General features: G+C 48.1%; 1 protein-coding gene across 2 annotated transcripts in view; it reads left to right on the top strand.

Moving 5' to 3' along the window:
* Positions 1 to 8,952, top strand: part of ABCF1 (ATP binding cassette subfamily F member 1) — a 21,886-nt gene extending 12,934 nt beyond the window's left edge. Inside the window, exons 7-21 of one of the 2 annotated variants that reach the window (XM_017510498.2) lie at positions 747 to 860; positions 1,424 to 1,546; positions 1,964 to 2,150; positions 2,446 to 2,734; positions 3,357 to 3,440; positions 3,677 to 3,801; positions 3,997 to 4,109; positions 4,254 to 4,425; positions 4,585 to 4,659; positions 4,752 to 4,822; positions 7,297 to 7,329; positions 7,415 to 7,583; positions 7,760 to 7,824; positions 7,917 to 7,989; positions 8,140 to 8,952. In XM_017510498.2, coding sequence (XP_017365987.1) covers positions 747 to 860; positions 1,424 to 1,546; positions 1,964 to 2,150; positions 2,446 to 2,734; positions 3,357 to 3,440; positions 3,677 to 3,801; positions 3,997 to 4,109; positions 4,254 to 4,425; positions 4,585 to 4,659; positions 4,752 to 4,822; positions 7,297 to 7,329; positions 7,415 to 7,583; positions 7,760 to 7,824; positions 7,917 to 7,989; positions 8,140 to 8,306 — 1,860 coding nt within the window. In that variant the 3' untranslated portion in view covers positions 8,307 to 8,952. The remainder of the gene's footprint in view (positions 1 to 746; positions 861 to 1,423; positions 1,547 to 1,963; positions 2,151 to 2,445; positions 2,735 to 3,356; positions 3,441 to 3,676; positions 3,802 to 3,996; positions 4,110 to 4,253; positions 4,426 to 4,584; positions 4,660 to 4,751; positions 4,823 to 7,296; positions 7,330 to 7,414; positions 7,584 to 7,759; positions 7,825 to 7,916; positions 7,990 to 8,139) is intronic. The other variant, XM_017510499.2, reaches the window with a different exon arrangement.
* Positions 8,953 to 13,986: the final 5,034 nt, after the last annotated feature.

Raw genomic sequence — 13,986 nt, 5'->3', positions numbered from 1 at the left:
AAAAAAAAAAAAAAAAAAAAGAAAATACAAAAACTATTTTTATAAAGTTCAGGAGCCATATAAAAACAAGTGTCTTGGCCCACGGGCTATAGTTTGCAACACGTAATCCAGTGAAGAAGGGGCCTGGAATTTCTCTCAGGTGATTTGGGTCCTGGCTCTGCCTTCACTGGCTGTGTGACCGTGAATACATCTTCCCATTTCCTTGGGTCTCACTTGTCTCCTTTGTGTGCCATAAGGAGGAGTCTTGAGTTCCCCCATGCTTCTGGCACTTCCTAGTTCTGTGATTCTGGTTGATTCCTCAGTGACTGTACACTAGGGCTGCCTAATCTTTTCTTTGCATGTTAACAAGGAAACCGCAGAAACTCATTTTATACAAATGAAATTCTTGAAATCCATTTACTCCACGTTCAGTTGCATTGTATTGGGCGCTACATTTATAGGGACATACACATACTTTTTTTTTTTTTTAATTTAACCGCTATAGGATTATGGCAACATTGTTACATTTCATACATACATATTCATACCATTTGTCTTGTACCATTCCTGGTAGCAGAAATTGATAAAGGACTGCAGGGAGACCAGGGGCTGGGCATGAGAATGAGAGAGGATCCCAAGATATTTTAGGACTCCAAGTAGTGAAGGAGGAGCTGGCTGTGGAACTGGAGCAGGGACGGAGGGCAGATGATATGAAATCTGAGTTCTAGAAGGAATCCTTAGTTTTGACCATCCCCGGGTTCTCACAGGGTTCAGAAGAAGAAGGAGAAGGGGAAGAAGAGGAGGAGGAAGGAGGAGAGTCTAAGTCAGATGATCCCTATGCTCACCTTAGCAAAAAGGAGAAGAAAAAGCTGAAAAAACAGGTAAGACCTTGGTTCTTAGCAGTCAAAAGTAAGGGGATTAATTTTTGAATACTTCAACTAGAGGACATGTGATTGGGGACAGGAAGGAAAGCTTTGGGGGCTACTCTAGGTAAAACCATTGGAGTAAGAAAATGATTGTGTTCTGTGAGCCTTATCTCAATGTCTGGTTACATGGGCTGTGTCACTTTGGGGTGTTTTTGTTTGTTTTTTTGAGACAGGGTCTCATACTGTTGCTCAGGCTGGAGTGCATTGACGTGATCTCTGCTGACTGCAGCCTCAACCTCCCGGGCTTAGGTGATCTTCCCACCTCAGCCTCCTGAATAGCTGAGACATGGGTGGCATCACCATGCCCAGCTAAGTTTTGTATTTTTTGTGGAGATGTGGTTTTGCCATGTTGCCCAAGCTGGTCTCAAATTTCTGCACTCAAGAGCTCCACCTGCCTGAGCCTCCCAGAGTGCTGGGATTACAGGTGTGAGTCAGCACACCCAACCAGCATGGGCTGTTTTATGGTGACGGGAAACTGGTAGATTATGGCTTTAAATATAGTTTTTTTTCCTTCGCAGATGGAGTATGAGCGCCAAGTAGCTTCATTAAAAGCAGCCAATGCAGCTGAAAATGACTTCTCCGTGTCCCAGGCAGAGATGTCCTCCCGCCAAGCCATGTTAGAAAATGCATCTGATATCAAGGTTAGGTCTCAGGGGGCCCCTTCTAGTTTACTTACCTAGGGAAGAGCCAGTTCTCTCATCTTTCCTGAGTGGCTGTGGTATGCGAATGGGTTAGTTCAGTGGGAAGAAAGATTGGAGACATTTTCCACACCTTGGGCTCTGCCAACTTGAGCAAGAAGATAGAAAAATCAGTAGAAGTGGGGTCTACCCTCAGCAGAAAATAGTGTGGGACAGACTAGACTAGCTGAGGATGCATGGGACTCCCATTACAGGCAGTGGACAGGGCGGGGACCGGCTGTGGGGAGAGGAAGGGGATTATGCTGGAGGTAATGGTTTGTCAGAGGCTTCTCTGCAGGGAGAAAGTGGCTGCTCCTGTCCCAAAGGGAGAATTTTCATGTGCTCCTCTCCCCTCTGCCACCTCTTTCCTGATGGCTACAGCTGGAGAAGTTCAGCATCTCAGCTCATGGCAAGGAGCTGTTCGTCAATGCAGACCTGTACATTGTAGCCGGCCGCCGCTACGGGCTGGTGGGACCCAATGGCAAGGGCAAGACCACGCTTCTCAAGCACATTGCCAACCGAGCCCTGAGCATCCCTCCCAACATTGATGTGTTGCTGTGTGAGCAGGGTGAGGCCAGTGGGGAGAAAAAGGGCTTGGTGTGATGGGCAGTTGGGCAGAAAAGCCAGCCAAGAATAGAAGAAATTGTGGCTATGGAGTTGGAAAGGATGTGGAGGGAGACTGGGGACCAGGAAAGGGATGCTAACGAAAGGAGGGGAGAGTCAATGAGGAACTTGAGAATGTTTCATTTGCAACAAGTACAAAGAGCTGAGCAGGGTCAGGCGAAGCAGAAATGCAACTGAAGAGAGAGGGATGAGACTTTTGGCTCTTGAGGCTGCCTGACTGTTTTCCCTCTGCTTCCCAGAGGTGGTAGCGGATGAGACGCCGGCAGTACAGGCTGTTATTCGAGCTGACACCAAGCGATTGAAACTACTGGAAGAGGAGCGGCAGCTTCAGGGACAGCTGGAACAAGGGGATGACACAGCTGCCGAGAGGCTAGAGAAGGTGTATGAGGAATTGCGGGCCACTGGGGCAGCAGCTGCAGAGGCCAAAGCACGGCGGATCCTGGCTGGCCTGGGCTTTGACCCTGAAATGCAGAATCGACCCACACAGAAGTTCTCAGGAGGCTGGCGCATGCGTGTCTCCCTGGCCAGGTGGGCCATTAACCTCGCTGCCCTCCCTTCCAATCTCAGACCACCAGGGCCCTTTCTCTTCTCCTCATTCTTCAAGGCCAATAGTGAGGCTCAAGGCTTGCCTCTCCCTCCTTACTGTGTTGTGAGAACTTAGGGTCTTTCTCTATTTCTCTCCCTCCCTGGTGGTGTGTTCTCATCAACATATCCTGCAGCTGGGTGCAATGGGTTACGCCTGTAATCCCAGCACTTTGGAAGGCAGAGGCAGGAGGGTATCTTGAACCCAGGAGTTCGAGACCAGGCTGGGCAACATAGGAGACCCTGTCTCTACAAAAAATTTTAAAATTAGCTGGACATGGTAGCATACACTTGTGGTCACAGCTACTCCGGAGGCTGAAGTAGAAGTGTCACTGGACCTGGGGGATTGAGGCTACAGTGAGCCATGATTGTGCCACCGCGTGCCAGCCTGGGCAACAGAGTGGGAGCCTGTCTTGGAAAAAATTAAACCACATCCTGCCCAAGAACTCTGAGGAGAGCTTGGGAAGGAGTGTTCATGGTCTCAGGCTCTATCTTCCTGTTTTCTCTGGGGTTGTACAAGCAAGGATCTTTCTCTCCCTGACCCTGCCCTCTGCTATCCACCCTCTAGGGCACTGTTCATGGAGCCCACACTGCTGATGCTGGATGAGCCCACCAACCACCTGGACCTTAACGCTGTCATCTGGCTCAATAAGTGCGTTGCCCGTGATTACAGCCTTTGCATCATTGGTCCCCATTCAGCACTTCCTTCCCCGTCTCTCCCTGCCTTCTTTTCCTTTAGCCCTTCTCCACTATGCCTGTGACAGCTCTATCCAGACCTCCCCCTTTCCCTCCCAGCCCCCATTGTCTGCCCCCATTATCTGCCTGCCTCCCCTGACTTATCTCTCACTTGACCATTGTGACACTTACACCCTCTTCTCTGAAACCCAGCTACCTCCAGGGCTGGCGGAAGACCTTGCTGATCGTCTCCCATGACCAGGGCTTCTTGGATGATGTCTGCACTGACATCATCCACCTCGATGCCCAGCGGCTCCATTACTATAGGGGCAATTACAGTAAGTAGGGTTGTATGTGGATACAGGGAAGAGACAGAACCTGAAGAGAGGCCTGGATGGGAGGGTGTATTTAGATAACCTGAGTCCTGTCAGAATTCCAGACAGCGATGCCTACCCCATCATCACCAGTCCCTGGTTGTCCCTTTTCTGGGGAGAGGAGCAACCACTGATGCCCAGTCCCCTCTTCTGCCCCAGTGACCTTCAAAAAGATGTACCAGCAGAAGCAGAAAGAACTGTTGAAGCAGTATGAGAAGCAGGAGAAAAAGCTGAAGGAGCTGAAGGCAGGCGGAAAGTCCACCAAGCAGGCAGTGAGCACCTGGGGGACTTCTGGGCAGCGGGGGCACTCTTCTCTCCTGACAGCGGAGGAAGAAGGAGACTCTGGAACACTGGCCCACATTTCATGGACTGCTGTGCAGAGTGCAGATTTCTCTTTTCTTCCTCTTCCTTTCTAGGAAAAGCAAACGAAGGAAGCCCTGACTCGGAAGCAGCAGAAATGCCGACGGAAAAACCAGGATGAGGAATCCCAGGAAGCCCCTGAGCTCCTGAAGCGCCCTAAGGAGTACACTGTGCGCTTCACTTTTCCGGATCCCCCACCACTCAGCCCCCCCATCCTGGGTCTGCATGGTGAGTGCTGTGGACTTCTGCTGCTCTGCAGGAAGCACCGGAAGCGGTGTGCACCCCAGATTCTCCACCAAGGCTGGGATTGCTCCTGTTTTCCAAAGCCAGCACATCAGAGGGACTGTGTGCGGACTGAAAACTATTGCTTCTTTTCCTGGCTTTCAGGTGTGACATTTGGCTATGAGGGGCAGAAACCACTCTTTAAGAACCTGGATTTTGGCATCGACATGGATTCACGGAGTGAGTTGGCAGGGGTGGCTCAGGGATGTGCAGCAGGAGCCACAGGGAGAGTCTCTGAGGACCTCTTTGACCACCTGTCTTCCATCTCGCAGTCTGCATTGTGGGCCCTAATGGTGTGGGGAAGAGTACACTACTCCTGCTGCTGACTGGCAAGCTGACACCGGTGAGTGCTGGAGCCAAGAAGGGAGAGCATGAGAAACGTGAAAACACGGGTGCTTGCCAGAAGCTGGAATCAGGGAGCTTCTCGAGAATGGAGAGTTCATCATAGATGATTCATTTCCCCAAGAGGGGCAGTAGAGGAGGAGAAGAGCTTAGATCAGTTCAGGAGAGCAAGAGAATTGGGATAGAATTGGGGTCACATCCATGTGTTTTGGTCATACGAGAAATATATGTCTATTATGGAACGATTAAAAATTGCATAAATGGCCGGGCGCGGTGGCTCAAGCCTGTAATCCCAGCACTTTGGGAGGCCGAGGCGGGTGGATCACGAGGTCAAGAGATCGAGACCATCCTGGTCAACATGGTGAAACCCCGTCTCTACTAAAACTACAAAAAATTAGCTGGGCATGGTGGCACGTGCCTGTAATCCCAGCTACTCAGGAGGCTGAGGCAGGAGAATTGCCTGAACCCAGGAGGCGGAGGTTGCGGTGAGCCGAGATCGCGCCATTGCACTCCAGCCTGGGTAACAAGAGCGAAACTCCGTCTCAAAAAAAAAAAAAAAAAAAATTGCATAAATGGGCCAGGCACGGTGGCTCATGCCAGTAATCCCAGCAGTTTGGGAGGCCGAGGCGGGCAGATCACCTGAGGTCAGAAGTTCAAGACCAGCCTGGCCAACATGGTAAACCCCTCCTCTGCTAAAAATACAGAAAACAGCCAGGTGTAGTGGCACACACCTGTAGTCCCAGCTACTCAGAAGGCTGAGGCAGAATTGCTGGAACCTAGGAGATAGAGGTTTCAGTGAGCTGAGGTTGCACCATTGCACTCCAGCCTGGGCAACAGAGCAAGACTGTCTCAAAAAAAAAAAATTGGCCTAGCACGGTGGCTCACGCCTGTAATCCCAACACTTTGTGGGAGGCTGAGGCAGATGGATCATTTGAGCTCAGGAGTTAAAGACCAGCCTGAGCAACATGGTGAAATCCCATCTCTACTAAAAATCCAAAAATTAGCCAGGCGAGGTGGTGAGCGACTATAGTCCCAGCTACTCGGGAGGCTAAAGGAGGAGAATTGCTTGAGCCCAACGGGTAGAGGTTGCAGTAAGCCAAGGTCATGCCACTACACTTAGCCTAGGTGCCGAGTGAGACTCCATCTCAAACATAAAAGCTTAAGTCCAGAGAAAAATCTTGAGATAACTAGTATAAATGTTTTAGTAGGTATCTTTCTCCTTTTTTCCTTTGCAAATGTGCATATAATTTTTTTAACAAAAATGGGCTGTCCTATGAATTGTTTTGCAGCTAGAGTTTTCCAAATAATATACATCATGCATTTTTCCATTCTAATAATATACAAACACTTACTTTGTTTGAATCTACCATTTAATTTGCACTTTTGTAATATAGTGCATTTCTGCTCCCTCAAGCAGAGGGTTTAGAGGCCATTTTCTCACATCCAGAGATTAGATCTTTAGAAAGATGTTATTAGATCCTCCCCAAAACTCTAAACACATGAGGCTGTTACAATGTATTGTGAGTCTTTGCTGTATAGAAAGCCGGTGTTTAGCTATGGTTAGTCCCTCCTGCTTGTCCCTTTTGTTCTCCCTGCATTCTGCTTCTCTGACTCCTCTTTGGCCCCTTACACTTTTACTTTGCTTAGTGTGCCTTTGTCGTATTAGGGAGAACATCCCTGTTCCTTCTCTCTCTCTCTCTTTTTTTTTTTTTTTTTTTGAGACAGTCTCAATCTATTGCCAAGGATGGAGTGCAAGTGGCATGATCTCAGCAACCTCTGCCTCAAAGAATTCTTGTGCCTCAGCCTCCTGAGTAACTGGGATTATAGGCGTTTACCACCATGCTCAGCTAATTTTTTTTTTTGTTTGTTTGTTTGTTTGTTTGTTTGTTTGTTTTTGAGTCAGAGTGTTATTCTGTCACCAGGCGCCAGGCTGGAGTGCAGTGGCACAGTTTCGGCTCACTGCAACCTCCGCCTCCCGGGTTCAAGCAATTCTCCTGCCTCAGCCTCCCAGATAGCTGGGACTATAGGCGCACGCCACCACGCCCAGCTAATTTTTGTATTTTTAGTAGAGACAGGGTTTCACCATGTTGGCCAGGATTGTCTCGATCTCTTGACCTCATGATCCACCTACCTCGGCCTCCCAAAGTGCTGGGATTACAGGCTTGAGCCACCGTGCCCAGTCCCAGCTAATTTTTTATTTTTAGTAGAGAGAGGGTTTCGCCATGTTGGCCAGGCTGGTCTCGAACTCCTGACCTCAAGTGCCTCCTGACCTGCCTGCCTTGGCCTCCCAAAGTGTTGCGATTACAGGATTATAGTGAGCCACCACGCCTGGCCCGTTCCTTTTTTTTTTCTCCTTATGCATACTTGTCCCTGGCCCACTTCTGATGTTTGTCTCCCCTTCAGAAAAGTTGGTGTATGGAGCTGCAGGGCCTTTTCCCCTTGCCCTCCTCTTAACTGCATTCTCTTCCCTTGCAGACCCACGGGGAAATGAGGAAGAACCACCGGCTGGTAAGTTGGCTTTGGGATTTAGGGAATAAAAATCTGATGGAGGAAGTGTGACTTTAAGTGACCACCTCCCTCTCTTCTTGGGCAGAAAATTGGCTTCTTCAACCAGCAGTATGCAGAGCAGCTGCGCATGGAGGAGACGCCCACTGAGTACCTGCAGCGGGGCTTCAACCTGCCCTACCAGGATGCCCGCAAGTGCCTGGGCCGCTTTGGCCTGGAGAGTCACGCCCACACCATCCAGATCTGCAAACTCTCTGGTACCATTGTGGGATCAGGGAGGGTGCCCTTCACCTTATCATTCATGTCTACAAACTGTACCTAGAGGAACCAGGAATGAGGAAGCTTCAGTACACAAACTGGCACATCTTCAGGGTTTGCCTCTAAAATGTGAGGTGGTAGAAGGTATGACAGCCCTCCCCTTCCTTTGCTGCAGGTGGTCAGAAAGCGCGAGTTGTGTTTGCCGAGCTGGCCTGTCGGGAGCCGGATGTCCTCATCTTGGTGAGTAAGCTGGGCTATGGGAGAGGGGTTAAGGGTAACAGTAATGGAAGATGGGAGTTGCCGTGCTCAGTCATGGAATTCCTCCTCTGTAGGACGAGCCAACCAATAACCTGGACATAGAGTCTATTGATGCTCTGGGGGAGGCCATCAATGAATACAAGGGTGGTAAGTCAGCTGAGAGTGTGCCCTCCCCTCATGGGGACCAAGCTGTAGTGTCCTTCACTACAAAAGGGCCTAGAGCTCTCTTATTTCATGCTCTCATTCCCCTCTTCCTCCTTTCTTCCTGCCCTCTGTTCTTGCCATCTTCCTTCAAAGCTGTGATCGTTGTCAGCCATGATGCCCGACTCATCACAGAAACCAACTGCCAGCTGTGGGTGGTGGAGGAGCAGAGTGTTAGCCAGATTGATGGTGACTTCGAAGACTACAAGCGGGAGGTGTTGGAGGCCCTGGGTGAAGTCATGGTCAGCCGACCCCGAGAGTGAGCTTTCCTTCCCGGAAGTCTTCCAAGAGACAAGCTTGTGTGGCTTGAAGTTCCCCGATGTCTCCCTTTCTCCTCTGAAGACTGCCTCTGACCTGCAGCTGACCTAGCAACCACTCAGGCACATGAAGGTGGAGTGTGACCTTGATGTGACCAGGATACCACTCTGATTGCATCCATTTCTCTGAAAGACTTGTTTGTTCTGATTTTCTTCAGATAACTGACCTGGCCTTATCCTTGGCATCCCTCTAAACAAACAGAGGTGACCACCTTGTTGTGAGGTTCCATCCAGCCAAATTTATGTGGCCAGTTGTCTGAAGACTCATCACTCGGAAGCCTGCCTCTGGTTCACCCTACAGCTTCAGGCCCAGCTGCCCCCTGGTCTTTGGGTGGTGCTGTTCTTTTCTGGTGGATTTAATGCTGACTCATTGGTACAAACAGTTGTAGAAGCTCAGAGCTGGAGTGAGGGTCTGAGGCCTTTGCCATTATCCAGCCCAAGATTTGGTGCCTGTAGCTTCTTGTCTAGTTGAGGACTTGGGGGCAGGAAAGGAATGCTGCTGAACTTGAATTTCCCTTTACAAGGGGAAGAAATAAAGGAAAGGAGTTGCTGCCACATGTCACTCTTTGGAGATTGATGGGAGTTGGAACTACTCTGTCTTGATTTGCGTTATTCAATTTTCTAGCAGCTTTTAACAGTCCTTTCTTCCCTACTAAGGCAGATGAATCTTATTTGCAGTCTTGCCGAACTTTAGGCAGGGTTTCCTGTTTGAGGATCATAGGATCCCTTTCCCTCGACCCTTCACACAAGGAAAAAGGACAGTGATTCATACTCTGCCTCTTGGAACTTGAGTCTCTTTCCTCCCCGCCCCTCACCCCCCACATCCCCCAAGTTCGAGTGATTCTCCTGCCTAAGCCTCCCGAGTAGCTGGTATTACAGGTGCACACCACCAGGCCCAGCTAATTTTTTGTATTTTTAGTAGAGAAGGGGTTTCACCATGTTGGTCAGGCTAGTCTTGAACTCCTGACCTCAAACAATTCACCCACCTTGGCCTCCCAAAGTGCTGGGATTACACCTGTGAGCCAGTGTGCCCAAGTTCGTGTGTGTGTGTTTGTGTGTGTTTTGTTTTGTTTTTTGAGATAGGGTCTTGCTCTGTTGCCCAGGCTGGAGTGCACTGTAGCCTCAACCTCCTGAGCTCAAGCAATCCTTGCACCTCAGCCTCCTGAGTGGCTGGGACTACAGGTGCATACCACCATACTCAGCTAATTTTTTATTTTTAGTAGAGGCAAGGTCCTGTTATATTGCCCAGGCTGGTTTCAAACTCCTGGCATCAAGCAATCTTCCTGTCTTAACCTCCTGAGTGGCTGGGACTATAGGCACGTGCCACCACATCCAGCTAAGTTTTTATTTTTAGTGGAGACTGTCTTGCTATGTTGCCCAGGCTGGTCCTGGCACTCTTCCTGCCTCAACCTCTCAAAGTGCTGAGATTATAGGCGTGAGCCACCACGCCTAGCCAGAATTTGGGTTTCGTCCAAGCTAATCTCATGAATGAGGAGGTGCTTTGCTCTGTGGTCAGAGACCAGAGTATTGATCCTCTCAAAGTTATTAAATCATCCAGCCAACATGTACAGTACTGTGGGGTATACACAAGAAGGGAAAACACAAGATCTGCCTTCATTAATAGTCTGGTTAGAGAAGACTTAAAAATAAGCATAAACCGATCATGTAATTTGATTAATTGCCTAATATATAGTACTCTAGCTTCTAAGTTGCCACATACTCAAAAAAAAGGGGAAGATTGTCCAGGGCTTATTTGGCAGAGTCACTTGAGGGTGGACCTTGAAAGATGATTTGAAGCTGGGCACGGTGGCTCATGCCTGTAATCCCAACACTTTGGGAGGCTGAGGTGGGTGGATCAGGAGGTCAGGAGTTTGAGACCAGCCTGGCCAACAAAGTGAAACCCTGTCTCTACTAAAATTAGCCAGACATGGTGGCAGGCGACTGTAATCCCAACTAAGGAGGCTGAGGCAGGAGAATCACTTGAACCCGGGAGTCGGAGGTTGTAATGAGCTAAGAGCATACCATTGTCCTCCAGCCCGGGCGACAATATGAGACTCCCAACTAAAAAAAAAAAAAAAAAAGGAAAGGAAAAATGATTTGAATAATCAGGGACCGGGGAGCCATTTTTCAGAACTAGGAAAACAGTAGTCTAAGGCTTGGGAGGAAGAACAAGCTCTCTGGGAGTTAATGGATAATAGCTGGTGTGGCCATTTTTCTTAGAGTTAGGCTGGGGAGATGGGTTTGGAAAGTAAAATAGAAACAGTGGCTAGTGGTAGTAGGTGGTGATGTGCAAGGTGTGTTATAGAAACTTGCAGGGTGAAGGCCATAACTTTTGTCATGGGAATGGGATAACTCAATCCTGAACTAGGTAGGGGAGAGAGGGATGGAAAGAAAAGGGCAGATGGAAAGAACAGATGTGGAGGCTGGGGAGAAGAGAGTGATAGGAGATGTATCCAGTTCCAGAGGAATATGGAGAGCTGTCTGGCTAAGACTTAACTGTTTGGACATTTAATTTGGGGAAATTATTTTCCAGCCAAGTGAATAAATAATACTGGACCTCAAGTGCAAGCTTCATAAAGGGAGTGAAGGTTTGGTGTGGAAACAGCTGCATAGGCAGTTAGGGAACACTCTGAATTAGAAATAAGGAAACATGCCTCATATGCAATTTGGGGGGGGAAACTTGGGGTCTTGGCAGTGACCTTGGACAAGCCACTTGGCCTCTTGATACCTCTTTTCACATCTGTAAAATGAAGGTGATAGTACCTACTTCACCAGGTTACCAGGGAATTTGATTGTACTTGTGCGTGCCTTAAAAATCTTTTGCTTTTGTTATATGTATTTTATATTACACTTTTTTTTTGGAGATGGAGTCTTACTCTGTTGCTCAGGCTGGAGTGGAGTAGCGTGATACCAGCTCACTGCAACCTCCATCTCCTGGGTTCAAGCAGTCCTCCTGCCTCAGCCTCCCGAGTAGCTGGGATTACAGGCATGCACCACCACACCCCGCAAATTTTTTTGTGTTTTTAGTAGAGACGGGGTTTCACCATGTTGGCCAGGATGGTCTCAATCTCCTGACCTCATGATCTGCCTGCCTCAGCCTCCCAAAGTGCTGGGATTACAGATGTGAGCCACTGTGCCCGGCCCCACGCTATACTTTTACTTTTTTTATTTTATTTATTTGTGTTTTTTTACAAAAGTTTATTCTTAAATGTACAACAGCTCCAAGACAACACAATTCCAGCTGTAGGTGGCAAAAGATGCTATGGCAGGGAATACAGATGTTTAAATACAGATGAAATAAAGGGTCACCATCTCCTCAGGGACAAGAAACAGCTTCCTTTTTGCCAGATTTCTTAATTCCACCTGTGACCAGGGGCCCCTTCCCCGTGGCCTTTGCTTTTAGCTCCTCTAGTTTCTTCTGCTCTTCTTTTTCTGCTTGGAAGTCTTATCTTCCTCATCCCTCTCCTCGGCCTGCTTCTTGGGCTGTTTCAGGGGCTGCTTCTTGCCACCTTCCTGGCCTACTTTTACATTTTTAAGTTTTTAACTCGCTAGTGTAGATGAATGATACCTAAAATACATAGGAATGTTATTTATAAAGTGAATACCAATGGTTGCATTTCAAGTATTTGATCACTAATTTCACTACTTCAAACATAGTGGAAAAAAAAGTACTTCAAATGCTCCAAAATAACTCCCACCCCCTGCCACAGCATAAATTTCATGTCTCTTTTTTTTCCCTGTAAAGATGGGGTCTTGCTATATTGCCCAGGCTAGTCTCAAACTCCTGGCCACAAATTTGATCGCCTCCAGCATATATATTGTTTTGTTGTTTTAATTTCCATGGCCTTGGTAGTCAATCATACACACTGTTAATGGAATTAATAATTCATCTACATGTGGGCAAAAGTGTGCCCCTCCAAAAAGCAGCATAGAAATGAAACACAAAAGGGAAACATTTACATGGTAGTAGATGGAAATTTCATTAACTAAATTAAATCTTTATTCATAAACAACTTATGACCTCACAAGTGATACACAAATGTGGTGCACATAGTAAATATTGGGGAAATGTGTGTTTTGTTCTTTTGAGATGTGGTCTTTCTCTTGTTTCCCAGGCTGGAGTGCAATAGCACAATCACGGCTCACTGCAGCCTCAACCATCTGGACTCAAGTGGTCCTACCTCAACTTCTCAAGTAGCTGGGGCTACAAGCGTGCACCAACACACCCAGCTAATTTTTTAATTTTTTTTTATAACAACGAGGTCTTGCTCTGTTGCCCAGGCTGGTCTCAGACTCCTGGGCTTAAGTTACCCTCCTACCTCAGCTCCCGAGTGCTGGGATTATTTATAGGTGTGCACCACTACACCTGGCTGAAACGATTTTAAAAGGTAGTCATTCTTTACACCTTTCCAATGAGGAAACAGACTCAAAGAAAACTAATCTGCCTAAAGTCACCCAGCCTTTAGAGAGGTAGAACTGAGACAGTGGCCTTTATTTGGCTCCAACATCTTCAGGTTTTCCTCCTCTATCTGTCGAATGTGGACAGGGTGACTGAAGAACACATCCTAGAGGACGCGATAGCCAAGATTGGACTGTTCTGGGAACACACATGAGGCGTGTTAGAGAAGAGCCTTGTGGCCATATGGAACTTGAAACTGGGAGTGTAAGAAGTTAACCTTGTGTGGCCAGAGCCAAATACAACCACTGAGACCCTTGAACTGGTTATCAAAAGTGTCTCAGACCAGCATCATCTGGGAGTTTCTTAGAAGTGCAAAGATAGGGACTCTGGTGCCTTTGGAGCCAGTCAAAAGATACGGGCTTGGTGCTGGGGGTGGGAGGATCACCTTCAGGTTGATTGGAGAAGGGCTGAGGTCACATTACAGCCAAAGCCTGAAAGTAGGAAAGAAGAGCCTTCAGGGAAGGGACCAGAATGTGAAAATGTGCAAAGCCCCTGAGGCTGAAAAGAGGTGCATGCACATGGTCAAGGAACTTGAGCAGGGGCGAGTACACACCGGGCCTTATATGCCTTGACAGCGGGTTGGGATGTGACCAGGAGGGGCTGTTTAGCCAGGAGTGCAAACCGATGCAGTTTTCGTTTTTACAAAATTGCTCTGGCTGCTGTGTGGCAAATAGTGGATGTGGAGAGACAGGTAAAGGAGATGCCAGGAGAAAAGTTCAATATTACTTTGAAGATTCTCTTCATCTAAGAATGGAAGGGAGATAATGTAAATTCAGATATTTCCATGTGAAGAGAAGGGGAAATGTTGCTCATAGAGGATGGGACTCACTCTCCCAAGCTTTGGTGCCAGAGAATCAAGAATAGGCCAGGCAAGGTGGCTCAACCCTGTAATGCCAGCACCTTAGGAGGCTGAGGCAGGCGGATCACCTGAGGTCAGGAGTTTGAGACTAGCCAGACCAACATGGTGAATTCCCATCTCTACTAAAAACACAAATATTGGCCGGGCGCGGTGGCTCAACCCTGTAATCCCAGCACTTTGGGAGGCCGAGGTGGGTGGATCACGAGGTCAAGAGATCGAGACCATCCTGGTCAACATGGTGAAACCCCGTCTCTACCAAAAATACAAAAAATTAGCTGGGCATGATGGTGCGTGCCTGTAATCCCAGC

This window comes from Cebus imitator, unplaced genomic scaffold (genome assembly GCF_001604975.1).
Source record: "Cebus imitator isolate Cc_AM_T3 unplaced genomic scaffold, Cebus_imitator-1.0 Scaffold440, whole genome shotgun sequence".
In the NCBI taxonomy this organism is placed as follows: Eukaryota; Metazoa; Chordata; class Mammalia; order Primates; family Cebidae; genus Cebus; species Cebus imitator.
The sequence above is the reverse complement of the archived record's forward strand: the minus strand, read 5'-3'. Positions and strand labels throughout refer to the sequence as shown.